Raw genomic sequence first — 18,384 nt, 5'->3', positions numbered from 1 at the left:
GTCAAGGCTCGTGATAACAAGTGCCGTGGTGTCTTGGTCCAGCCTTGGGGCAGAATAATTAAATTGAACATAAGCAATCATTGGGTTTTTATGATTAGAAAAGTGATGGAGTTCCCAGTCTACTGTTAAGATGAAAAAAGCGGCGACGATACATGCATTCAATTGCTGTCAGAGACGGTGCATAAACCAGTGTGGCTTAATCACATGATACCCTCGCATATATAAGCCCGAAACTTTTTGGAAACCCGCATAATTTTCACTCAAGACTTCTTCGCATAGGTCTCACTCCGGCCCCGAATTATCTTAATACGGCCCTGGGTGGCGACGGTCTAATTGAGCGGCGTGGGGTCGAACGAAGGTCGAGTGGTGAACATCTAGCAAGGCAAACCTAGATGGAGGAGACCTCAGGCGACGAGGGAACTGCACATGTTCATAACAGCAGGTAAGCTAAGCGTTGCCTTTATTTTTGTTGTTATACTGACGTTGCTGATGTCATGTCAGCCTGTTGAAGATTTCAGCCACCCCAAATGATCAAATGATTCGGCACCTAATAAGTGTAGATACACCAGCAAAAGGGGTGCCATTTCCAAATAAACATCCTGCCAAGTAGGCACCCATTAAAATACACCGTGGCCATATCGGCCATTGTTCAAGTAGGCCGATAGGAAGATGAATTGAACCAAATAGCCCACCAAGTTAGCAATGAATATCGTCTTCATCTACCCATTTTTCCTTTCTGGGAGAGTAAACCTGATTTTAAAAAAAAATCCGTAATTCGTAGTGAAGAAATCAACGCGCCTATTGGATATATTATAGTGCAGTGATGTTATACTGTATTTCAGCGACTTCTCTTCAAATACCTTCTCTACCTTTGGAGATAACTATGTGCCATAGCAACGTAGGGGCTATGTTGTAGGTCTGACTGTTTTCCCAATGCTTATGGGAATAGGCCTTGGTTACATTACAAAACACTGTTAATGCGACGATAAAAATACGAAGATAGTACCCAACACAATTGAGGGTCTTTCAACATCAAAGTGACTCTTCAAACTTGGACATTTTGTCGGTTATGCTCCCAACGATTAAGAACGAAAGACCTAGGTGTCGTATAGTTTGGATGAACCAACTCAACGAATTTATCGTCCACGCCATTACCGTATAAAAAATTAAGAGATATCGGCTCCTTGCAACATTCATAATCAGTTTCACGGAAATAAATCATATTCCAAATTAGAACATTGTCAACAGTACCGAGTTATAATGAAAAAAACCAGATTCGGTTTTCCCGCTAGGAGAGAAATTTTCATTTGAGCCTATTAACCGAATTGATCAAATCGAATACTCCATCTGTAGGGCATTCCATGAATCCAGTTGTCAGGAAAAGATTAATAACTGATGAAGGCGACCAAATTAATAATCAGGCTTTGTCCGCATTTCAAATCGCATTGACAGAATATGCTAAGATTCTCCTACACGCTAGGTCAAAGATCCCAAAATATAAAATCTACTTCGCCAACAAAACATGATCACCGCCATTAACAGAATTTTGGGTTACCGTTTGGCTAGTGATATTACTGCGATAGAGGTTCATATTCATATTCATCCACGTTACGGCTACACGGCTATTCATATCCGCAATCAATATCTTGGAGAGAATAATAGAGGTATGCGCAGGATGACTTTACTGTTCTGGGTGTTTCGAATTAACAGAAGAATTGAAAAGTTGGGAAAAAATTGACCGTGTCACGCAAGCACATCTTCGACCTCCATCACCAAACGAATGTTGCGGAAATCATTGGAAGCTACTACCCCTCTCTCTCTCTCTACTTATGGTATGTTCTAATTACATCAGCAGATATCAAATTAGCTTTCAAGGAAGAACAGACAAAACTTTTTGTTCCAAAACCAAAGAGAATTTTGAAAAAAATTTCATCAACGCAGGACGGAAAGCTACCTCAGTCTGGATCAGGGAGTAGACTTCTGGAAAATTGTTTCAAGAGAACCAAGCCGTTGCAGTTTACTAGCAGCATGGCTACCATACCTTAGCGTTCCGTTCCAAAAAAAAAACACGCTTGATACAACTGAAGTTGGCGTTAAAATGACCTTTGAAAAGGCAGATAATTGTAAGGGGTTTGGCTGGCTAAAGCAATTCAAGAGAACTCTTATTAAAATCGGTTCATTATCTGTCTTTTTCTGTTTAGGAGGTGGAAATAATAAAAAAAATACATAATTTCTAGCCACAAAACCACCTCCTGTTCACCATTTCGGCTCCGTGGAACTACCATTAGGTAATACATCACTGGACAGAGCTCGGCGAAGCCTCTTCTTTTTTTCGCAATTTACCCTGGATAGATCCCATAATAAAGCTAATCCCATCCCAATCCTTCTAGCACGTAAGCATTCTCCCATACAGAGAACAACAATTTTCACTGTCATGGCCTCCGCGATTCGCACTGCGTGCGTTCGAAACCCAAGTTGCTCGTTCTACCACAACACTCCACCTCCAGCTGAAACCAAAGGGGGGTTTCAGCGAGGACCCAAATGCACGTCTCCCTCAACTCGGCAGCCGTCAGTCAAAACTGACGTGTTACGTGTCTCTCGTTCTGGTCGCTTTTTCCTGCTGGACAAAAACTTTTAGTCGAGCCAAGGAGACCCATTTGACCCTGTCCCGACGTTGAGGTTATAATGATGTCGCTCTCGTCCGGGGAATTCGAAGAGGACTTTATAAGGCGGCTGCAGCAGCTTCCGAGAAGCGTCCATCCTAATTGGGACATGCGTACAGGGTTCGAGACCCCTGAGCACTTCAGCCACGGTTTTCGCGTGGTTGGCGATTGGTGGCGACTTCAGCTTTGGCATTGCGTCCTTGAGCAAACGCAACAGACCGGTAGCGTTGATTCCCGACCTGATATCGAGAACAGGGTCGCGGGGAGTCTCAGGTACTTCCCGTGTACCAGCTCCGCAGGACTTGCAGCAAATTCTTCTCGATTGGCTGCCTGTGGGTTAAGTAGAACGAGTGGCACGACCTGCGACTAAGAAGGGTGGTCTTGAGCCATTATAGCGGCTTTCAGGATCCTGTGCCACCAATTTGACTGCGGGTGATACGCGGTTGTCCGGTGCCATTTGAAGCCGAGAAGTTTGCCCAACTCTGAGGAAAGGGAGGACTCAAACTGCATTCCCTGGTCAAAGATTTAAATTGCCGGCTCACCAAAACGTGGAATCCATTCTCGACAGAGGGCATAAGCACAAGATTGTGCTGTAATGTCTTTCAGAGGTAGTGTCTCAGGCCGCCGCTTGAACTTATCGATTCCTTGTCTGAGATCTCTGAGTACATACTGGATGTTGAGCCGAACATAGGAAACTATTTAAATGTGCATTTGGAGTTGGTTTTCAAGCTCTGAAGAACTGCGTTATTCTTCTGCGCCCCGGTGATTGCCGGAAAATCGACAGTGGCGGAGATCTTCACCTCTGCAATATTTGACAAAGCATCAGGAACTACGTTACCTTTTCCAAACACGTGGTTAATGTCGGAAGTGAACTGGCTGATAAAGCTCAAGTGCCGAAGTTGGCGAAAGGACACTTTGTCTAGCTTTTGTTTCAAAGCAAAAGTGAGTTGCTTAGGGTCCGTGAACACTGTGAACGGCTTGCCTTCAAGGGAATACGAGAAGTATTTAATTGCAAGGTACGTGGCTAATAACTCACGATGATAGGTGCTGTATTGTGTCTTTGGTTTTATGCCCACGTGTTAAGGATCGACTGATGGAGGGTGGCTTTGAGCAAGAAATGGTGATAGAAATTTAACATGCCCAAAGAACCTTCTCAGATCCTTAACAATTTTCGGAATCGGGAAGCTCGAAATCGCTTGCACCTTGACCGGATCCGGTTGAATGCCTTTAGGGGTTATCAGGTGACCGAGGAATATCACCTGCGGTTGTAGGAATTTGTATTTGTCAACGTCAAGTACAAGACCGGCCTCAAGGAGACGCTCGGACTCAGAGGAGAATGCGACCGGAACATCATCAACGTAACGATAGAGTGCGGAAAATCGTGGATGAGTGGGATGGGGTATCGGTGTGGAATTGCATGAACATTTAGACGTCTACAGTCGCCACGAGGTCTCCATTTGTCATTAGGTTTAGGGACCATTTGAAGTGGTGAAGCCGAACAACTGCCTGAAGGTCTGCAAATACTCGCGCAACTGCGAATTTTTGCAGCGGCAATGGACGCACCTTAAAGAAAGATGTGGAGCCAGTAGTGTTGATTTGGTGTTGAACACCATGCTTTATTGGCTCGGAGAGGCTATGCTCGGTACTTATGTTGCGGTTTTTTTTAAAGAAGTGCGCAAATACGTTCGTCGGCAACGTCTTCGAAAAACTTTTTCCGTGAAACTTCGATGGTATCAGCATAGTCCGGTACCTTAAGAGGGTCCTTATGACCTAGTACCCGAGCGCCTATTTCGAGGTGCGGATCTCGACCTGTTTCGCGAGCTTCGTCCTGGATGGATATCAGCACGGTATCGGCAAGTTTTGTTACGGTGATTACCAATGCAGCCATTGAATGCTGTAGTTGCGCGAGTTTATTCAGTGCGTGGCTCGACACCCCGCTAGATAAGGGCCACGAGTGTATTTCATGGATTTTGTCAGCGAACCAGAGTTCGCGCACGCCAAAATGGCACGAGTGCTCTCCGGAAACCGCTGCAACCACAAAGATTGGAACAGTGCCGGTGTCACCCTGCATCCAGCTAGCTGCTTCATTTCCCTAAGCAGTTGACTGGGTGTCCGGTCGCCCAGCGTGAGTTTTGTCAACAAGTGGTTCAGCTTGATTGTCTCACTCATTGGCAGATGCCGTATCAGATGCTCCTAATATTTCATATGAGCCCTGCTTGTCTAGCCCGACCAGCGCATGGTTGAAACGTGCGGCGCCAGATGTGACGCTAGCGCAAATTGCGCCTCGAGCTGGCGGAACCACGCCTCGGGGCTCTTGCGCCATAAAGGTGGCTCGCTCGGTTTCGGAGGTCACGGGTTGTACAGGCCCTGTTGCGTCCTATTGTACAGTGGCCATCGCTAGAATCCAGTGTAGTGAAGTATGCACCAAAACAACCGAAGAAGCAAAACTAACAGAACCGAAGCGAAAACTGCGAGAGCGAAGCACGGCAGGGGAACAGACTATTAAAAACTTCGCGGCGGCCCTTGCGGCGAGCTTTCGCTTTTTATTGTAGTATGTACTATTAATGTATAAAGAATAATCACTAAATTTTAGTATTAATTTTATACCGATAGCGACGGTCAGCCTCTGGTTTCATTGGGGCAAGGATGATGGTGGTAGTATCACCGGACTTGATGGCGTTGGGGTTCCCTCTCTATCTCTCTCTCTCTGCTTTTTTATGTAGCGTATTTAAAAGTTTTTAATTTTATTATCTTTCATCGCGACTGTCTCGCTGTGCTGCCCGACGATTAAGAGACTGACTCGTGGTCATATCTAGGGGTGCAGCCTCCTCAATAGATCCAACGAATTTTTCTTCTCCGGACCGCCCTTGCGCAGCGGTAGATTCTATTACAGTGGTCTCCGCATACATATACATTATGTGCTTAGTACAAAGAAAAACCCTCGAGCACTCAGATATTCCAACATGAAAAATCCACAAAACCTTTTATACCTGAAGCGCAGAACTTCAAATTTCTGACCTCAAACCTTTCGATCTAATGTTTCGAGTTCGATTCTCGATGGACACATAGATGTTTCTCTTCATTTTTGCGCCCCTGGATGTTCTATGCCCCACAAAAGAAACGATGAAGGTCATATATATTTAAATATAATCAAACCAAAGTCTTTATTTTTAGTTTCGCCGTGTAAAATTTTATATTTTCATAAATAATGGATCGATTACATAAAAAATTATCTCTTTTCTCCGTTCAACTAATACAAATTCATTTTGAGTGTTTAATTATTTTTCTTTCTTAGTCTCAATCTCTTATGATTTTTATTTCCATTCAAAAAAAAAACGACAATTCTGCCAAACTTAATTCAAGAAAAAATCAATAAATCTAATTTTTTTATCAAAAAAAAAATATCCTTCTAACAACTAAAATACTCTAATAAATGAGTAAAAAAAAATCAAAAGGATAATTGAAAAAAAATCAAGATCATGTTTTTGTAAGTTTTTGGTTTATATTTTTTGTTTTTATCTTAATTTTCCCTTTCGATCACTTCACTTTGTATTGTTTTCTTTCAATTGAAGTGTGTATAAATACAATAATACAAGAATAAAAACTTCTACCCTTTTATGCAAAAATAACGCATTAAATGAGTTTTTTTTCTACCTCGTTTTTTTGTTGTAAAAAGTTATATATTATATGCACGTGAAAGTAGTAACAGTTATTTCACTTTTATCTACGTTAAGAGTTATTTCATTACTTTTTCTGGAGTGATGATATGGAAAAAAATCCGTTTTGTATAATATTTCAAATAAATTAAATTCAAAGAGTAATATAGGTTTAGCAAGTGACAATTGTGAAAATTTTATATAAATCAATCCGAATACTTTCCTCTAGATTTAAGTATACAAACGTTTTTTTCTTGGTTATTTTCGCTTTTGGCGTTTTTCTTATTTTTTTTTTTCTTTCTTTTCTTATTTAAGTTCGTGATGAGAAAATAAAATAATTTATTTGGATGTTAATAAATAAAAATATAATTAACGTAATGTCTTCATATGGATTATTTTTCATGCAAACTATCATGAAATATTTTGATTCCTTCTAAGTTTGAAATCGGAATCAAAGAGTTTACTTGATATTCAAAAGTTGGCAGAGAATAGTTTTAATTCCAGGAATTATTATATAGGAATCAATTTAATCACCTGAACAAAAGATAAAAGATGAGAGTAGAATATTATGGATTAAATAAAAGGTGTGAATGCAATTTTCATTGAGTTTTAATAAGACTAGAAATAATCTATTGTAGCATGACAAGGTAATATATAAGAAGCAAAATGAAAGGCACGAGAATAAATATATATATTATGCAATATACAACAGAAAATATTGGTATTTCCTATAATTGTTATTTGTTGTTATGCAATTGGAAAATGAGTTGTATTATAATCAAATTTGTTATATATAATTAATTGATTACAGTATAGAGCAAGTAACAACATTAAAAAACTAAAGAGGGTCACAGAAAGCCCTTCAAATACCAAGTTCTAAGAAAATATCAATCTTTTAGGTAAAACAGTAAAATTTTGTCCCTAAAAATCATCTGTTTACCATTTCGACTATAACTCCTCATTTATTAGTGCTTTTCTATCCATTAGGCTTCTGTAAGGTAATCCACATTCTATGCGGTTTTTAGTGTTTATTTATATTTTATAAAAATATAATTTATTATTATCATGCTAAATAGTAATTGTCATAACGACCATGACGATAAGTTTATCAATCACTAACTCCTTCCAAAACGTTACTTTTGTTATAATTATTGTAAAATTATATACAATAAAAAATCCGTTTCACTTTAGACCCTGGTCAAACAAAATTACGTAAGGCCCATACGATGCAAAATGAGGTTTTGTTAATAAATTATTATCAATACAATGACAATATGCAAAAAAACTGCTGTAGTTTTATACGTTATGTAAAGAAGTTACAATAATAAATGGAGTTTGTATTCTACTGTAAAGATTAAACTGGTTTTTATTAATTTCTGTGAATGATTATTTTAATATTTTATTCATGTCCTGGTTTGATTACCTGAAGTGTTAATTGGCGTTAGATATTCCATGAGTGATGGGTAACGTACCAAAAAGAAAATGAAAGGACATTGGAAGTCTAAGAATCTACAAAAAAAAAAAAATATTTGCCTTAGAATTAACAAATGAAAACCTCTTATGGTTTTCTTTCTCTTGGCACTGGACATAGTTTTTTTCGTTTAAACTCTTATCAAATATATTTGTAGATTTGTTACTACTTTTTGTTTCCTTTCTCCCAACCATCATTCTTATTACAAAAATATATTAAATAAGATGTTTAAAACCGCTTTTTTTTTTATTTGCATCAATGCAAAAAAAGTAGTTTGGATCTTGTAGAAAATTTGTTTTTCTTTTCTATTTTTTTATATGTATATCTACTTTTTTTTCTACCACAACGTTTCCGTATCTACTAAAAACATTTTTTTTTTCTCACTTCTCACTTGTTTATTCGAGATCTGGTGATTCTGATTCAGCGGTCGCATCGTTGACAGCAAGTATTCGTTTACCAGATTTTATAAGTGCCATGTATTTATCGGCATCGAAACGGTGCTGTTCATCGTTGAGGTCCTAATTGAATAGTTTAAATATTAAAGATACTCGAAAGATTGGAAATTGTTATTAATAATACATCAAAATCTTAATAAAACTATTTCCTATCAATGAGCTACAATTAATAAAATATTCATGGGTGCCTGGTCTTCTACTGAACTTTGTCCTTATTGCTAAGTTATAAATTTAATTGATTTTGTTTGATTATGACTTTTCGCAAAAACCATCATGTGGATGGTTTGAAAAGGCAAGTGATTTGTTTGCCGAAGTCTAAAAATGAAAGATATTTTTCCGTTTTATTGGCTAAAAGTATCTAACTTAAACATAAACGTATTTCGGGAACCAACTGTCCCCTTCTTCAGTGTTTTTTCTTCATATCGTGGGGAAATCGTTTTCGAAAATCATGTGTGATGTCAAATTAATTCGAAATAATGACATTTAATTGAAATAATAAAACTTGTTGTTTCTTTTTCGTTGGTGTGGGTATTTATTCTTGCAAATACCGATATTTCGGGAACCACTTGTTCCCTTCATCAGTGCAAACAAGTTCCGGAGGAACTTGTTTGCACTGATGAAGGGAACAAGTGGTTCCCGAAATATCGGTATTTGCAAGAATAAATACCCACACCAACGAAAAAGAAACAACAAGTTTTATTATTTCAATTAATTAATCGTTGGAAACACCGCATAATTTCACTCTGAATGACATTTAGTTTACACAAACAATGTATTGGAGTAGAGCAAATATTTAGTTAAAATATTTGATAACCCATGACAATAATATCAATATACTCAGCGAAGTACAGAAGATCCTGAGGTCCGCCCTTAAAATCAGTCCACTTCCAGAATTAGAACGATACACGTTGGTTATAAATAGGCCTCGAATATAATTAAATGTTATTTGATTAGTTATAAATAAAACGGCAAGGCGGCAGCAGGAGAAAATGGAAAAAATAGAAGAGCAGCAGACAGCTTGAAGGGAGATGAGCATCGGGGAGATGCAAAGCGACAGGACATCCAGCAGCAGACGAAAATCATTGGAGGCAAATTTAAAAAGACCACTAGAAAGCTTGGTTTAAAATTCAAAAACACGCGCAACAAGCAAAACATAACTTAAAGGCATATAGCACCCATTTAAAATTGGCCAAAGAAGCAACATCAATTGGAGCCCCGCTGAATCAAATGTTGGTAAAAATCCAGAGAGCATTCGAATGTGAGGTAGCTAAGAAGCGAAAAGCGCATAAAATTAAATGGACTCGGCTGACACAAAACAGAACACAGAAGGAAAATCCCTTGCCTATACTAGCAAACTATGTGGTTAATAAATCATCGATAGAATTTACCCCCAGAGAATTGACAGTTTTGAACAATGGACTAGGGTACGCGTTATCAGCCACAACTAGATTAGACGAAACCATCGTAAGCATCGAAGCAGGAATAAAATGGCTTAGCAGCGAGGCTAAAGAACAGATTCGAAGTGGGATATCAAAAATTAGTTTAAAGACAGAAAAAAAAAAACTAAACGAGCATCAGGACGATCTTAAAATGGTCCGCCAACTAAGAGATAAGCCAGTATATTACCTGAAAGCGGACAAAGGTAACAATGCCGTTATAATGGCGAAAACCGACTACGACGACGCAGTATCATTGAAACTCAGAAATGGGAACTTTTTTGAACTGCGTAAGGACCCGATGCCCGAGTCCATCAAACGCGTAGATCGAGCCCTCAAAGAAGCCAGTACAATATTTAAAGATATCACTAAATTAAGAATGCCTAATCCATCGTTACCGCGCATCAGATGCCAGCCCAAGATACATAAGGAAGGACACGAAATGCGTGAGATGATCGCCGACTCGAACTCACCAACCTTCAAAATTGCGAAATGGTTAGTCCACGAATTTTCAGCCCTGGGAAACACATTGAGCAAATACGCAATAAGGAACACGGGTGAACTCACTAGCAAGCTACAAGAAGCAGGGCACATAAACACAAACGAAATGATGGTATCATTCGATGTTAAATCCTTGTTCCCAAACACTCCGATCAAACCAGCTATTCACCAAATAGAAGTTTGGCTGAATAAATTGAACACCACAGTTGATTGGAGGGCCAAAGTGAGACAATATACGAAATTGGCATCACTATGCATGGGTGAAAATTATTTCACATTTCGTGAAAAATTTTATAAAACCAAAGCGGGAGTCTCCATGGGCAACCACTGGTGACGGAAATGTTTATGGCATACGTGGAAACAATCATCGAAGAAAAGGGGATAATGCCGAGGATTTGGTTCAGGTATGTCGATGATATATTTGCCATAGTTGAAAAGGACAGGGTAGACAACACGTTAACAGAAATTAATAGCATACACCCGAAGATCCAATTCACAATAGAAAAAGAAGAACATGGATCGTTACCAATAACTAACGAGTAACTAACAATAGCGGAAAACTCGAATTCGAGATATACAGGAAGCCAACGGCAACCCAAAGAACGATACCAGCAACTTCGGCTCATACCGCAACACAAAAAATGGCTGCCTACAATTCAATGGTGCACCGTCTCTGCACATACCCCCTAAACAAAGATGGCTTCCATAAAGAAAGAATGTTCATACTTGATACAGCTATCAAGAATGGTTACACGGTCGAAATAATCGAAAAGCTGATTAAGAGAAAGCAAGACCAGATATGGAAGAACCAACATTCAACATTGTTCGAGCAAGAAAGCACTCTAGCTGATACAAAATGGGTGAGCATACCATTATCCAAAGACTTTTATAGAATAAAATCCCTCCTAGGGAAATACAACATAAAAGTGGTCGGATCAAGCAGAGACGCAACCCTTAAAAGACAATTAGGGAGCGAAAAGGACCCATTAACGGAAGAGGAAAAAAGTGGAATTTACAAGATCGGCTGCAATGACTGCGAGATGGTCTACATTGGCCAGACAAAACGCCTCATCACGACTAGGTTCCAAGAACACCTAAAGGAAGTAGAGAAGGGAGAAAGACGAGGGGCCAACACGGTGCGTTCTTCGGTTGCGATGCACGTCATAGAAGAGGGGCACTCTGTGACGAGGGCAAATCTAGAGCTGGTACGACAAGTGAATAAGCCACACACCTTGGACGCATGGGAGAGCTTGGAAATATTGCAAAAGGATGCGGAAAAATTGATGAACACAGATGGAGGGAATTGTGCATCAAGGCTAATCAAAAAACTCGCTGACAAACACAGGGACCGCACCACCCACTAACTATTGATAATTGATGGCCATCAACCCAAAAGTAATATTATCCCTACTTGCATGTGGACCTTTTTACGTTTTTCTCTTTAACTTTTAGAATGAAGATCGTCTCGATGCTTCCTCCAGGCAGATCTAACTCAACCCCTCTCAGCTATTTTATATAGTGACTTCACGAACGTACTAGGTGCCCAAATGCAAAGCCACTATCACGTGCTCCTCAGGTCAATCGTTCATGCTGTAACTTAATGTAACTCAAGATCCTTTGAGTTGATGAGATGGTGGAAGTGAAGGCATTTTGACGTTAAAGGTCCACCACCGTGCACCATTTATTATGCTAATCCCCATCCACGCTTCCATCGAGTGTAGATCGAACTCTATGTTTCCATTGGTAACTCGATGCATTGTACTGTCCACAGCCACTTTCGATGATGGTGAGCAGTAGATTAGTACTTCTATCCTGGTGACATGAAGGCCCCTTATCCTCTCAGGTTCTTCATCATTATCCTATATGCCCTTCTCCAGGCCTGATAGTTGCTCGAAGCACTTTATCAAACTTAACTTTATACCATGCAAAGTTTATTTAGAAGCTGTTTCCTCTTCCAACTCCCCAGGATTCGCTCTTCCTCCGGGACACTGATTAAGTCGATTTCCCCTTTCCGCCAGTAATTTGGTCGTCTACTGGGATGTGTATGAAATGAAGCAGAATGGTTTGTCGGAGCTTATTTGTGTTGTCCACAGTAAAATAAAAATAAAATATTTGATGATCAGCTGATGCAGGACACTATTACACCTGTTGATCGCATGATTCATTTCTTCACCACATATACACCACAAACAGGTCAATCTGATGCCGAGAAAGATGACTTCTAGCAACTACTTGACATAAACACATGGACGTGGACATGTGGGTGAAAAGACACACAGCGAAAGATGGCATGGGGGGAAATGGTATGGAGCACATAATGAGGTTATTACAATTCAGATAGAAGAATGGACGAGCCTTCGCGAGAGTTCATTAAGAGAATCCTTACCAGCTCATGCTGAACATAGCAAACGTCGAAACTCTAAACACACTTATCAAGAAGTTTTTTATGTCATATTCGACAAAATTTAGAGGAGCATCGCCTGTGAACTGTGGGCCTTGTAAAGTTGAATCGCACTTGCGTATAGAACGCACAGAAGGAGGGGAGAGGGCCAATGACTTCTGAGTGGACATGTACCCTACTAATCATTACCGTTAGCATCATCGGCAACAGTACGTCATCAGATCAATGCGCACACTGTATCAGTAACTAACTATTAATGTCCTGAGCCCGCGAGAACAAAGCAACAACGCGCTTCAAGATATTGTTGGGTTTTTAGTAAATCTGTTAGGCAATATCTTAAATGCAAACAATCGGAATTCAAAAATTACTGCCGGTTTCGACGCAAGGACTGAAGCAAAATTTTCAGAAACTTTCCCACTTTTGTCCTGTAAAATGGGGTGACCCGATGGCTACTGGTGTTGTTTGCTTCCTCGGTAAAAAACACTAGCAATTATTTTATTAAAATTTGGGTGTTTATCCAGAACGCAAAGCCCGGGCACTAGATGCAGGAGTCAGTTGCTCCTTTAAATTAGTATGGTGTGCCATCAAGTAGATGGTGGATTAAACACCAACTGGACTCAGTGGAATCCATTGATCCATTCCAATGATGAGGAAATGATCCGAGAATTCAAATGTGGTGCTGCTCAAAAGAAAGCTGGGGTTCTACACAGAGGAGATTCGTCTCCCGACGCGTGGCTTGAATTTGCATGGTGGAAGAAAAATATTGCACATGTTCGACGGTCTTCAATCACTAGCGCGTGAAGAATTTTGAGCACTTTCTCTGGTGTTAGTGTATGTGATGTGCGGCCACCTGGTTGCAAGGGCAACTGCTTATGGCTTGCCACATGAGATGGGGAAACACACATAAGAAGACCATCTACCCGCCATCGATACAGTAACATACCAAGAGATGAACCACAAGGACGACCGAGGAGTTAGCTATCACGTACCCACCCCACGAATACACGATAACATTCTGTGCCCCCCAGAAACTTGATCTGCCCCTCCTGTGTGTAGTGTTTTTGAGTGGGAGGAAGCCTTTTCAAGAAATGACAAGGCCGCAGGAAGAAACTTTTAAACCACGTGGGTATTTAAATTATAAATTATACTGAAAAACAGGACCCGGTATGCAAATTAAACGGAACTATAGTGAAAAGTATTCGGGTCCCCCTATTATCCCTTTTTTGGTTGAAATTTCTATTCGGCGTCTCTGAGCAAACTCCGGGCCCGGTAGTAATCCGCCGCTTTCCACCCCCCTCTCGACAGCCCTGGATCCAGGGGTGCGGATCAAGGGGAATACAGTGTGTAGTTCGTATGGGTGCAAAGAATTACGTTATGGAATTGTTGTTACTTCACGTAAAGGCGTCTTGGAAGTCCCAGGTTTTTATAAGACGATAACCAGTCTAGTACTAATTTCATTCAGTCTCCAGAAGGAGGTGATGCGCACATTTTCCTTGATACTACACATTTTGAACTGAAGTGAAAATCAAACAGATTTAAGGCAAGGGTGGTTAAGTCCCGAGGCTAACATACACATCGCATCGCGATTAACATGTTTTTTGGTAGAACCAACTTTTAGAGGGAGCGTGTGAAAACTTCATGGCTTTCAGTTTAATGGCCTTGAGATATTGAAGGCTAAGTGACGATAGATTTGTGTTTGTTTAAACGATGGAAAAAACCTTTTCAGGTTAAAAATGATTGAAAAGTTTTACTCAGGAGAGTGCCCGTCGAAAGCAACCATTTAACAATGGTATGCGACCTTCTCCGTAGCCTACATAAATACGAAATCTATAAGCGATACCATGACCGTCAGATTGTGGATAAAATCCGGCTCAATAGGTTACGGTGGGAGGATCATTTAATCCGTATGGATGAGGATGATCGAGTTCAGAAAGTCTATAAGGGTAATATTTATTGTAGAAAAAGAAGACGAGGCAGACCATGCCTGAAATGGAACGAGGGCGCCAGACAGCTTTTAGGGATATCGAATTGGTGGACCTCGATACAAAACCGGGATATCTGGAGCTCCTTATTAAGGAAGGCCTAGACCGGATACCGATTGTTACGCCGTTGATGATGATGATGATGCGAACTTTAAACGTAGTCGCATATCTACCAAATCCGTAGGTCGCCCAATTGAGGTAGCTGCGCCGAAAACATCCAAAAAGTCCTAAAAATCCTAATGTTCGATCGTAGAGGGAAGTTGGAGGACATAGGTAAGATCTAAAAGATATCAAAGGGCACTAAGTTCAAAATTGTGCATGAAAATTTGGATATGAAAAAATGTATTCCCAGTGGGTGCCGCGTTTGCTCACAGTGGACCAGATCGCTGTTTGTAGTTGTTTACGTGGGATAGAAAGGATTTTTGCGTCGATACCCAATTTTTTGATGAAACGTAGATTATACTCCGGAGTCAAAAAAACGTCAGCTGAATAGAGAGGAAAGGGCGAAAGCCGGCCAAAGCGGTCGAAGATACAACAGTCAGCATTCACAAGCCGATGAAAACTGTGGGGAAATTGCACGATTAACGATTCGAAATCTTCTTTTTTTCTTCAGCCTTTGTCCCGTTCACAAGCGGGGCCGGCTCGTCGTGATCGGCTTCGCCATTTGGCTCTATCGAATGCCTGATCTGGGTGCAATCTCGAGGCTTTCAAATCCCCATCCAGCGTATCAAGCCACCGTTGCTTAGGTCTGCCTTTTGGTCGTTTACCATCGACTTCGATATTCAGACCAATCTTGGCAAGTCAATTCTCGTTTGCACGAATTGCGTGACCATACCATCGAAGACGCCTCTCTCGCAACTTTTCCACGATCGGTGCAACCCCATAACGATTGCGGATACCCTCATTTCGGATGTGATCTAAACGTATGACACCACTAGTCCAACGTAGCATCTTCGTCTCCATTACCGCAAGACGCCGTTCATTGTCTTTTATGGTCGGCCAACACTCAGAACCATAGAGAGCGACTGGACGGACGACATTGCGGTAAATTTTAGATTTGAGACGTTCATCCAGGTTGCGTTAATGCGTGAAGCAATTTCATAACGCAGTTCTCCATTGGCTGATAGCGTTGATCCGAGGTATTTAAATCGCTCAGTTCTGGGCAGATCACTGCCACTGACAGTGATTGTGCCTGTTTCATGGGGATCGGTCGTCAAAAACTCAGTTTTGTTTAAATTCAATCTGAGACCGTGTTGCATGAGGCGACCATTCCATTCGAAATGCTCTCATATTAACCAGATCTGGCCCCATCTGACTTCTCTTTATTCACAGATCACAAAAAGAACCTCCAGAGAAAGAGATTCGGGTCCGATGATGAAGTTAAAGCCACAACTGAGGCTTATTTTCAAGCTAAAGACACAGTGTTTTATAAGAAGAGCAGCAACATCAGTCTTTATTGGTTAATCTCTGGATCCAAGGAGCCATGTGTTAAGAAATCCAGAAGCCAACCACCAGTACTTGAGATCACCGCTATTTGTAGATGGTCTGAACTTCAAAATAGTATATAGGTTGGGGGTTCTGGGTGCCAGAAAAATTTCTGAAATTTGGAGGAATCTTGGAAAAAACTTTAAACGGTTTTATCTCCGTGAATATTGAGAATTTCGCAAAAAAGCAGTTTAGTTGTGATTACTGTTATTGGCAGAGGGTCTGAGCTTCAAAATGGTCTATAGGTTTGGGAGTCTGGGTGCCAGGAAAATTTCTGAAATTTGGAGGAATCTTAGGAAAAACTTATATTGAGAATTTCGCAAAAAGAAGTTTAATTTGTGATCACTGTCATTGGCAGAGGGTCTGAGCTTCAAAATGGTATATAGGTTGGGGGTTCTGGATGCCAGGAAAATTTCTGAAATTTGGAGGAATATCGGGAAAAACTTTAAACGCTTATATCTCCGTTAATATTGTGACGAAAATCACTTGGGAAAATTATGTGTGACGTCAACGTAAATCGTACTATGGCAATTAGCCAGGACACCAAAATTGTCTAACAATAGGGCGAACATTTAGTTACGATAATTGTTAACAGATGACTCTAATCTCTTGTCGCAAAGTAGTTTTCTAGTAAAGTGTTTATATGCCTTTCCGGAATGTTCCGCGGGGTATAAAAGGGCCGGAAATCCGCCCACAAAGTCAGTCTGGTTCTAGAGTTAGAACAGATACGAGGCTATGCAAAGCAAGTAACCTAACTAGTGACGAGTACGAATAGCTAACAATGTAACAATTGGTGACAGCGACGGGATTACGTAAAGGAAATCGTAACAATTGGTGACAGCGGTAGAAGTACGTAAAAGCAAATTCGTAACAATATTGAGAATTTCGCAAAAAGTGCTGTTAAGATGAGAGCTTAATTTTCCTGAATTCATTTCCCTGATACAAGAATTAAACTTGAAGCTGCTCTTACGCATCTGAAACAATTAACAATTTTTTAAAAAATATTTTAAGGATTAATATTATCTCCTACTTTATATCCTAATAATTGTAGCTCATTGTACTTATTAAGTATCTGCTTATTTTATTTTCTTCACCAATGAAACATAAAATATGATTTTTAAAGACGATGAAAGGGAAAAAATAGCAAGAAAGCGTAAGATAAATAAAAGAGATAATAGATAGTAAACGTACCTTTCAAAACAACGTGTTATCAACTCTTCACACATGTTCCTTAGAAATTATGAATCGTGCCATTATTGATTTTATTTTTATGTTATTGCATAAAAAAAACGTTAGTCACACAATATTCATTTCACGATCATCGAACTCTTTAGTAGATTATATAGAAAACTACACAATAGCGGAAGAAGATGGGCGATATGATGTGAAGGCTCCTTCTATGTTTTTGTTTTCCTGTCCTCAATGAATTTTAGTAGATTTGAAATTGTGGGAGTTTTAAATTTCTTTTTTTTTTCTGTATTCCGTTCTCAGTATACATATATCATTTCGATAATATGTTCGTTCGATTTTGTTTATGGTATCATTATTTAAAACAACAAATCCATCGTGGATATCTCTTTCTCTAAATTATAATGTGTTTAAGTGCACTTTTTCGAAACAAAAAAATCCTAGTAACGACTTTTCTTTGTTTGTATTATTTCACGCGAATGAATATAGTCTGATAGTCTTTACGAGCATTTTATTGCTTGGGGCGTTGTAGTTTCAGGTTTCGCTCCATCCGCATTCTATAATAAAATATCATTTATTGTTTTGTGAAGCCTTTCGGATGTAATACAAAGTTGGGAATTATTTTTTCCAAGCATTTAAATACAGACATGAATTTTTACATAAATAGTGTATTTCCCAAATACCTTAGATATATATGGTATGAAATTTTAAAGGAGTATCTTTTATGAAAGGTAATCAGTTGTTTTTACATTAGAGATTAATTAACTATCCACATGCATCACTACTTCCTCCCCACTTAAAGAAGCCTATTCTATGAGTTCCTCATAAAACATATCGGCCAGAAAATTTAAATATTGTAACTATTTTTAAAGGTCCTAGTATCTACAGAGAATCAATCCATTGGACCATAATTTGCAGATGAATACAAAACTCAAAATACAATTTTGTCGCGAATCCTCGAATACAACAAGAAGCAGATTAAGAGAGCATGTGCTGTGGTAACTGTGTGTGATGACGACGGCGTGTGAGACTTCCATGCCCCGGTGGGGCCCAGTCGTGACAACCCTTCTATGTACTGGCGGACGGCAGAAATTGCCGACCTACGAAGGGAATGTCATAAGCTCCACCGTTTGGCACAACGATTGC

The 18,384-nt window shown here is 39.8% G+C and overlaps 1 protein-coding gene across 6 annotated transcripts in view; it reads right to left on the bottom strand.

Moving 5' to 3' along the window:
- Positions 1–5,826: 5,826 nt before the first annotated feature.
- Positions 5,827–18,384, bottom strand: part of LOC119656555 (eukaryotic translation initiation factor 4E-binding protein Mextli) — an 82,407-nt gene continuing 69,849 nt past the window's right edge. For 5 of the 6 annotated variants that reach the window (XM_038062931.1, XM_038062973.1, XM_038062965.1 and 2 more), the window contains one exon: positions 5,827–8,308. In XM_038062931.1, the coding sequence (XP_037918859.1) occupies positions 8,186–8,308 (123 nt within the window). In that variant the 3' untranslated portion in view covers positions 5,827–8,185. Of the gene's footprint in view, positions 8,309–17,241; positions 17,796–18,384 lie in introns of all 6 variants that reach the window. The other variant, XR_005250063.1, reaches the window with a different exon arrangement.

The sequence above is a fragment of the Hermetia illucens genome, chromosome 1, assembly GCF_905115235.1.
Source record: "Hermetia illucens chromosome 1, iHerIll2.2.curated.20191125, whole genome shotgun sequence".
In the NCBI taxonomy this organism is placed as follows: domain Eukaryota; kingdom Metazoa; phylum Arthropoda; class Insecta; order Diptera; family Stratiomyidae; genus Hermetia; species Hermetia illucens.
The sequence above is the reverse complement of the archived record's forward strand: the minus strand, read 5'-3'. Positions and strand labels throughout refer to the sequence as shown.